The following is a 9,309-nucleotide window of genomic DNA, read 5'->3' on the forward strand; positions in this document are numbered from 1 at the left end:
CGCTCTTCCAGAACAACACGACAAACAGATACTACAAGGTGGGCCTTCTGGCTCCCAGATCCCCCAGACCTCTCCTCTGTCCACTATCTTCTCCCCTCCTCTCCCAGTTGCTTCAGGCAAACACCTGCGAATCACACTCTCTGCCCACCCCTGCTTGCCCGCTTCCATCCCATCAGCAAGTGTCGCCCACCTGGACACCCTTCCCCGTGTTTGATCTCCGCCCCATCACTTTCCAGCTAGGGGATCCAAGCAAGTTACCTCACCTCTCTGCACCGCACATGTCTCACCTGTAAAAGGCCTCAAAGAATAGTCCTCACCTCAGGGCTGATGCCAGAATTCAAAGAGATAATCTACGTGGAGCAATTAGTTTAGGGCCAGGCGTATGTTAAGCTCCGTTAAACTCCCAGTAACTATAAGTGTGTTATCATTATAACTTTATAATTAATTTATTGAATTCTTTCTTTGTATTTATTCATCACCGCCTCCCATGCCAGCGGTGCGTTCCAGCCAGTCTCCTCCCCGGCCCTTCTTCTGCCCTTGTCCTCAGTCTCTTCCCACGCAGCAGCCAGAGGAGTCCATTAAAACCATCACAAGCTTCCAATGGCTCCCACTGCCCTTGGAATAAAACCCAGACACCTCGCTGTCTACCTGCTCTGGAGCATCTTCCTTACCCTTCCCATGGCTGCTTCCTTCTTATCCTTCCCGTCTTCCTCAAGCCACGCTATCTAAAATACCATCCCCGCCACAACGTCTCTGTCTCCTGGTTTTATTGGCGACGTAAGTCTGTCTCTCTTTCTCACTCTTTCCTTCTTTTCTTCCTCCCTTCCTTTGTCTTTCAACACCTTTCAAAGCACACTCTTTTTCCTCCCCATAGACACTGCACCCTCTCTCCTCCCAGGGCCCCCTCTGCCTCCTTCCTGGTCTCCTATGTCAGTCCCATCCTCTCCCATCCACCCTCCACACACAGCCAGAGAGAACTACTCCCCGCCTTGCACTAAACCCGTCGGTGGCTCCCCAAGGCCCTGGAGACAAAGCTCAGGCTCTTCCCTGTGGCCCATGAGGCCCATGAGGCCTGGCCCTAGCCTGATTTCATTTATTTATTTATTTATTTTATTTTTATCCTTTATTATTTCATCAAACATGGCATGCCTACAGTGTGCCAGGCACCATCCATGTAATGGGGATACGGCATGTTCCTTGAACACAAGCCTTTTCTACCTCAGGGCCTTTGCACATGCTCAACCCCCTTCTCCACCAGCGGGCCTCTTCTTACCTTTCCGATCTCTGCTTCAATGTAACTTCCACCAGGAGGCCTTTCCTGACCCCTCCGTGCAAACCAGCCCCTTCTGCAATGACACTGGGTTCTGTGTGCTCATCTGAGTAAGTGGAGAGCCCCAGGGTCAGCCTGGAGCCCTCACGGGTGCTGGCTCTGTGTCCTGCCAGGAAATTCCACTGTCTGAAATCCTCGCCGTGGAGCCTGCCCAGAACTTCAGCCTTGTGCCACCAGGCACCAACCCACACTGCTTCGAGATTGTCACTGCCAACACCACCTACTTTGTGGGTGAAACCCCTGGCGGGGCCCCAGGGGGGCCCAGTGGGCAGGGGGCCGAGACTGCCCGGGGCTGGGAAACAGCCATCCGCCAGGCCCTGATGCCTGTCATCCTTCAGGATGCACCCAGTGCCCCAGGCCATGCGCCCCACAGTAAGTCCCCCACCCTGGGTCCCTGGGAGGATGGATCTTGGAGGGCTTGGGTGGGATCCTGGAGAAGGGACGAGCCAGGGAATGTCAGAGTGGAGAATGTGGCTTCTGGACTCAGCAGGCCTGGGTCTAAATCAAGCCCTAGACCTAACGTACAGTCTTGGGCATGTTACTTTCCCTTTCTGAGTCTTTTCCCGGGGGTGCCAACTCCTCCAAACTGTGAGTTCAGACTTTTTGATTCATGCTCCTTTGTGCCTGGCCTGTGCTGGATAATGCTGGGGGCACCACTGTGACCAAGACAGCCCAGGACCTGCCTTCCTGGTCCAGTAAGGAAGACAGACCTGTTCCCAGACAGTGATGACTCAGAGTGGGCAGGGCTGGGATAGGGGAGCCAGAGGGCTGTGGGAACTCAGAGGGGGTGACTAACCCAGCCTGGGTGTCCCGGAGGGCTTCCTGAAGGAGGCAACATCTGAGCTAAGACCTGGAAGTTGAAGAGGGGTGAAATGAAGGGAAGGGAAGTGGGAAATCCTTTCACGCAGAGGCAAAGGATGATCAGGGAGTTCCAGGTTCCCGCCTTATGGAGCTCATAGTCGAGGGTGAGTAACAGACATTCATCAGATCATCCTGGATGAAAGACAAGTAGGACGTAGAACATGTGGTAAAGGAACCTGACATGGCCCCAGGAGTAACATTTGAGCTGAGACTGAGAGATGAGGAGGATTTAACTAAGTCCACAATGAGGGAAAGAGCATTCCTGGCAGAGGAAACAGCAAATGCAAAGGCCCAGAGATAGGAGAGAACTTGCTGTATCGGAGGCACAGCAAGGAGGCCAGCATGTCGGGAATACACACAAACTCTGGCCCTTAAGGGGCCTTGGCCTTCCTCCTCAGGGCACTGGGGGGCCATGGCAGGGTTTTGAGCAGGGGGAGGATGGAGTCAGGTTTGTGCTTCAGCAAGATCCCTCTGGCTTCCTTATGGAGGGCGAATAGGAGAGGGCGGAACGCGGCAGGGAGACCAGGGAGGAGGCTGAGGGGCGAGGGCTGGATGTTCCTCAGGGAGGGGACAGATGTTCAAATGGCAGGAGGATCAAGACTTTGGAAATGTCTGACCTTGGTTGGATTAGTAGTGGGGCAAATGCAGGGGAAGATGCCAGAGTCAGTTTGGAGTTTCCCGCTGAGCCTCAGTTTCCTCCTCTGTAAAATGGGATCATCACTTGCTGCTGAGATCACAGAGTGAAATGCTCCGTGAACTCATTCATGGCATCACTTTTTGAGCTCCTGTCTCATTTCCTCCTCTCACTGGCCCTAGGAGAGAGGTCTTTTTATGGTTTCCATTCTTCCAGAGTAGGAAACTGAGGTTCTTAGTGGACAAGTCAGTCAGTAGTCTGATTACTGGCTCCAGAGGGTGGAGTTACGGGTGAATGTGATCTTGAGCCTGGGGTCCCCTTACCTCCGCCTCCCCCTCTCCCCAGGACAAGCTTCTCTGAGCATCTCTGTGTCTAACAGCCAGATCCAAGAGAATGTGGTGAGACCCTGCCCACATCCCACAGCCCCAAGGATGTGTTCTCCCTCCCCTTCCCAAACAGCCTCCAAGTTCTCCCACCCTCCTAGTCTCCTTGACCTCCCCGTCTCCATTTGCACCCCTGACCCTCCCTGTCCCCACCCTGCAGGACATTGCCACTGTCTACCAGATCTTCCCGGATGAGGTGCTGGGCTCGGGCCAGTTTGGAGTGGTCTATGGAGGTAAGGATGCTTCAAGAGCTGACCCAGAAAGGGGTCTTGAGCCCAGACCTTCCCTTTGATTGCCTGCATGCTCACCACTTTTTCTAGCTGATTAGAAAGTTAGATCCTAGGGGCAGATGGTTGCAGGCTGGCCTTTTCTCACTGGGAAAGGCCAATGACTTTTCTCCCGTTATTAATAGGGAAGGTAAATTCTATGCTGATTGGCCACAGAGTTAGATGCTAGATTCTGACTGGTTATAAATCTAGTTTCCCATGTTATAGATTCCCCTCCTCCGAGCTCTGTCTTTACTTTCCAGCTTTATTCCCAGGGCCCCCCACCCCTCGCATCTCTCCTGGGGACCCCTCAGAGCCCCCATGATGGCCTTTCATCCACCTCTGCCCAATTCCGGCTGTGTCTCTCTGGTGGGGCCTTCCTCTTGCCAGGACTGGAAGGTCCTGATCCCCTCATCCCCCATCTCCTCTACCCCTTGCCCAGGAAAGCACCGGAAGACAGGCCGGGACGTGGCAGTAAAGGTCATCGACAAACTGCGTTTCCCCACCAAGCAGGAGAGCCAGCTCCGGAACGAAGTGGCCATTCTGCAGGTGACCCCTGAAATCTGTGGCCCAACTCTGCCCCCCTCCCCACCCAGGAAGGGCCTCCCCTTCCCACTCCCTCCAGTCTGGGGACAGTCAGGGATGGCTTTCTAGCGGAGGCACCATGCATGTTGAGACTGAAGGGGTAGAGAAGGTATTCTGAGCAGAGGGACCAACCCGTGCAAAGGTCCAGAGGTGAGAGGGAACACGAAGTCTTCTAGGAACTTGAAGGAGTTCAAGGTTACTAGATGGTTTATGTGAAGAAAGGTGGTGGGTGGTGAGGCTAGTGGGGAGGCTGGGGGTCACACCCTGTGGGCTTTCTCCTGAGGATGCTGGGGAGCCATGGAAGGATTTTGAGCAAGGAAGGGACAGGGTCAGATGTGAACTTTCGAAAGATCCCTCTGGCTGCTATTGGAGGGTAGGGAGAAAAGGTGTGGGGCTGGAACCTGGACCCCAGGGAGGAGGCTGGGTGGGGACCTGGGTGGGAGAGATGGGGTTCAGCTAGGCAAGGGCTGGGGAAGGGAAGGAGGGCAGGGATTTAAAAGATACAGGTGTGCAAAGCTCCTTCCCATTTCTCCACGCTCCCCTTCTCTTGTTCCCATGACCCTGGACCTTCACCAGAATTTCATGATGTAAAGATCCTTCTGGACACTTGGTGGCGCTGGAGGGGTGGTTCTGTCGGGCTGTGGAAGCCCCTTCCCCTCCGCCAATGGCACCCCCAGGGAAGGAACAGCCGACCCTCCGGGGATATCTGTCTTGTTTGTCGTCTGCCTGCTCCTATGGCTTGCCCTCTGGGGTCTCAAGTTTGCGGGTGACCTGGGTTCTGACCCCCGCCCCGCCTCCCACCCCACCCACCCCAGAGTCTGCGGCACCCGGGGATTGTCAACCTGGAGTGTATGTTCGAGACCCCGGAGAAGGTATTTGTGGTGATGGAGAAGCTGCACGGGGACATGCTGGAGATGATCCTCTCCAGCGAGAAGGGCCGGCTGCCTGAGCGCCTCACCAAGTTCCTCATCACCCAGGTGCGCCTGCCCCGCCCACTGCCCCGCCCAACGCCAGCCTCCCCGCCCCGGCTCCCCACCTGTCCTGCAAGACGCGCATGTGCCTTGTGCCCCCGAAGGGCAGGCAGACCTTGGGTGGGAGTCATAATAGCGAGTAATAGAAAATGTAATAATAGAGTAATAATAACAATCATAGAAAAAGTATTAGAGTGATACTTTTAAATTATAATAGATTATAATAGAACAGTTAATCGAATAATAATAATAGAGTAATAACAATAGAAACATAATAGGATAATAAGTAGAAAATAATAAGTAGTAATAATAACTTTATTGTAGAAAAGTAATAAATGATTATTATTTTATATTTTTTATTACTTTATATAATGAGTCATGTTCACTGGGCCTGACTTTATTCATGAAGAAACAAGGAAGAGGAGAGAGGCCTTTCTCTGAGGAGCTCATTCATTCATTCATTTATTAAATGGTTCAACAAACACTGCCTGAACCCCTGTGCCTGGCCATACTGGGCAGTGTGAGGACACAGCGGTGACCAAAATAGCCCCAGCCCTGGACAGTGATCCCCCAGAGTGGGCAGGGCTGGGACGTGGGATGCTGATAATGAGGATGATAAATAATGTGGTCACTAAACTTTATTGAGCACTTACTCTATGCCAGGCACTGTTTTAGTTCATTTACTCTTCTTAGCAACCTATGTGGTAGTGGTTATTACTCCCATTTTACTGAGGCTCAGGGACTTTATAAGTAACTTGCCCAGGGTCACACAGCTGGTGGGATTTAAACCTGGGAGCTGTGCTTTTACTGAGTAAAGTCAAACTAATTTGTGTTATTTGTGTGTGTGTGCACGTGCACAAGTGCATGCATTTTAATTGATTTCACATATATAACGCTACGTTGTTCTGCTTCTTACTTTCACTTTAACAGTGCTTCTGGAAGACTGTTCTCTTTCAGTGTGTAGTTAGCAGAACTGCCTCTTTTTCTTAATTGCGCCCCATGACGGATATCACCAAATTCCCCAGTTGCTGAGCATGTAGTTGGTTTCACTATTCCACTACTGCAAACAACATCCTGTGAACATTTGTCTACAAACATCGACAGGTTCTGGTGGCAGAATTTCAATAGAATACATTTCGAAGAGTAGACTCCCGAGCCCAGGGAAATGTGCTTTAAATTTTTTAAAAAGATGTTGCCCTGTTATTCTCTAAAACCTCTTTCTTTTTTAAAAAATAAATTTATTTATTTTTGGCTGCATTGGGTCTTCATTGTTGCGCACAGGCTTCTCATTGCGGTGGCTTCTCTTGCTGCGGAGCTCTGGCTCTAGGTGCACGGGCTTCAGTAGTTGTGGCGAATGGGCTTAGTTGCACCGTGGCATGTAGGATCTTCCTGGACCAGGCAGGCAGATTCTTAACCACTGTGCCATCAGGGAAGTCCTCTAAAACCTCCTTCAATCTTTGTTCTCACCAACAAATTTTGAGGGTGTCTGTTTTCTCACTCCCGACTAACTCTGGATAATATAATCACCAGGCTTTTTGTTTGTTTGTTTGTTTGTTTGCCATGCTGCATGGCTTGCAGGATCTTAGTTCCCCAACCAGGGATTGAACCCAGGCCACAGCAGTAAAAACACTGAGTCCTAACCACTGGACAGCCAGGGAATTCCCAATATAATCACCAGTCTTTTTTTTTTTTTAATGTTATTTAGTTATTTTTGGCTGCATTGGGTCTTCATTGCCGCGGGTGGGCTTTCTCTAGTTGTGGCGAGTGGGGGCTACTCTTCCTGGCGGTACGTGGGCTTATCATTGCAGTGGCTTCTCTTGTTGCTGAGCACGGGCTCTAGGTATGCAGGCGTCAGTTGTTGTGGCACGTGAGCTCAGTAGTTGTGGCTCGTGGGCTCTAGAGCGCAGGCCCAGTAGTTGTGGTGCACTGGCTTAGTTGCTCTGCGGCATGTGAGATCTTCCTGGATCAGGGCTCGAACCCATGTCCCCTGCATTGGCAGGCAGACTCAGACTCATAACCACTGTGCCATGAGGGAAGCCCAATCACCAGTTTTAAAGGTGGGAAAATAATACTATATGTGGCTTCATTTGCTGGTTTAAAAATTATGGGTGAAGTTGAGCATATTTTCACATGTTTATTGGCCTGTGCTTTATGCACTCTTTGCCCATTTTTCAATTGGATTATTCTTATTGAATTGTAAGAGCTCTTTGTATATGAAGGACCCTGGATCTTTGCTGCTTGTGTTGTACCCATCTCTAATCCCAGTATTTCTTTTCCTCTTTATTTTGTTCATGGTTTACTTTCATTTTCTGGGTTTCACAGCCTTCCTAGAAAGATCTTCCCACCTGGCTGGTTCCACACCTGATTCTGGGACATGTTCTCTGTTGGTTGCAAAGTCCCCTGTGCTGGCTTCCTTTCTCCAGGCCCAGCACCCTTGCTCTCCCAAGCTGTGTGCCTTTGTCAGGCTGACTTGCAGGCTGGGGATAGAAACCCACTGAGGCAGGCTCATCCAGACTTCAGGTGGGGAGAGGAAACTGCCTGCCTTCAGCAACTGAGGCAGTTTCTCTTTCTGGTCTTTCATCTCTTCCTCTCTTTTTGCCTGTGCTCTTCTCTCTCTTTCTCTTTCCGTTTGCAGATTTCTGCTTTTTGCCTCTTGCCTGCCCCACCCCAAGTCCTGTGCTAAGCCCTATACCTCATGAACTTATAGGCTTCACAACCACCTTTGAGGTAGGTATTACTATAATCCACATCTTACAGATGAGGAAACTGAGGTGGAGGGAGGTTCCTAGGTCTTGCCCAGGGTCACACAGCTACAAGGTCACATCGCTAGGTAGCAATCTGGCCAAGGTTTGAACCTGGGTCTGTCTAGCTTCCAATCTGCCCTTTTTGTTCACCACATTTACTAGGGGTTGGAAAAATTAAAAAACTGAAGATCTGTAGAAGAGGATGTCCACATACGTCTTTGGATCTCAGTCTCCCCATCTGTAGAATGAGGAGCTTGGACCTCAGCAGTAGCTTTCAAACAGCATTTCCGTACTCGAAAATCATCCAGCAAAAACAATGAGAAAGGACAAATACTTCGGTTCTAAGATATAGATTACAACTTCATGCTTACATCACTCTGTACTTCCGGTGTATTTGGCATTTTCTTTGGGTTACCTAGAATCAAGGAAAAATCATGGCTCCCATAGATTAGTGGTAACAGATGGTAACAGTGTTTTGGTTTTGTTTGTTTTCAAGTCAGCTCACTTTGCCATCATAGAATACTCTTGAATTAATAGATACAGCAGGAAAAGTTTTATTTGAAACACTCACAGGAATATGTCTGCTAACAGACCACCACAAGAATAATAACTAAAAACAGCAACAATAATAATAGCTCACATGGAGTGCTTGCTCTGTGCCAGACACTGCCCTAAGCACTCTATATGCCTCAACTCACTTAAAGCTCACAGCAACCCATGAGGATGGGTACTGCTATTACCTCCATTTTACAGGTGAGAAAACTGAGACCCGGAGAGGTTAAGAGACTTGCCCTAGGCAACAGGCTAGTAAGTGTGGAGCCAGGTTTGCTACCTTAGTAGGCTGGCTCTACAATCCCCCCACCTCTTAAAGGTGTTACATTTAATTTATAACATGTCATATTGGTAGTTTGTATTGTTTCCATTTTTATAATGGCTGAAAAATATGTTTTAAAAAATGGAATTACACAATAGTACCTCCTTGAAAGCCACTGCTTTATTCATAGCACTTTTTCATCATGATCCACATGCCAAAGTGTCTCAGGAACTTCCCAAATCTCTGCTCCAGTTCAGCCTTCCTAGAATTATATGTCCAACTCCTATCTCTGATGGAAATGGTTCTGGGGTTTTGAAATTCTTCGTTGGTTTCCAGTGCCTCCCCTAGTGCTGGGGGGCATCTTTAGGGGTACAGAGTGGGGCATGGATGGGGTTTGGAGGGCTGGCTGCTGAGGGCAGAATCTTGGGACAGGGACCTTTCTAACATTCTTACTGGCTCCATTGCCTCCCCTCAGATCCTGGTGGCTTTGAGACACCTTCACTTCAAGAATATCGTCCACTGTGACTTGAAACCGGAAAATGTGTTGCTGGCGTCAGCCGACCCATTTCCTCAGGTCAGACATGTCTCCTCCTGATTTGGGGAAGTCCATCCAATACTGGTGGTGGGTGGGGATTGTATTAATCAAGATAATTAATCAGACACAGAGACCCAAGACAATGGCCTAAATGGGATAGAGGCTTGTTTCTCACTCGTGTAGGGG

At 49.9% G+C, this 9,309-nt stretch overlaps 1 protein-coding gene across 1 annotated transcript in view; it reads left to right on the plus strand.

Annotated features, from left to right (window-relative positions):
- PRKD2 (protein kinase D2) overlaps positions 1 to 9,309 on the plus strand; it is a 30,238-nt gene that overhangs the window by 15,135 nt on the left and 5,794 nt on the right. Inside the window, exons 9-14 of the mRNA XM_007458673.1 lie at positions 1,444 to 1,702; positions 3,171 to 3,223; positions 3,369 to 3,441; positions 3,917 to 4,023; positions 4,875 to 5,036; positions 9,064 to 9,162. Coding sequence (XP_007458735.1) covers positions 1,444 to 1,702; positions 3,171 to 3,223; positions 3,369 to 3,441; positions 3,917 to 4,023; positions 4,875 to 5,036; positions 9,064 to 9,162 — 753 coding nt within the window. The remainder of the gene's footprint in view (positions 1 to 1,443; positions 1,703 to 3,170; positions 3,224 to 3,368; positions 3,442 to 3,916; positions 4,024 to 4,874; positions 5,037 to 9,063; positions 9,163 to 9,309) is intronic.

Source organism: Lipotes vexillifer, unplaced genomic scaffold, assembly GCF_000442215.2.
Source record: "Lipotes vexillifer unplaced genomic scaffold, Lipotes_vexillifer_v1.1 scaffold371, whole genome shotgun sequence".
Taxonomy (NCBI): Eukaryota; Metazoa; Chordata; class Mammalia; order Artiodactyla; family Lipotidae; genus Lipotes; species Lipotes vexillifer.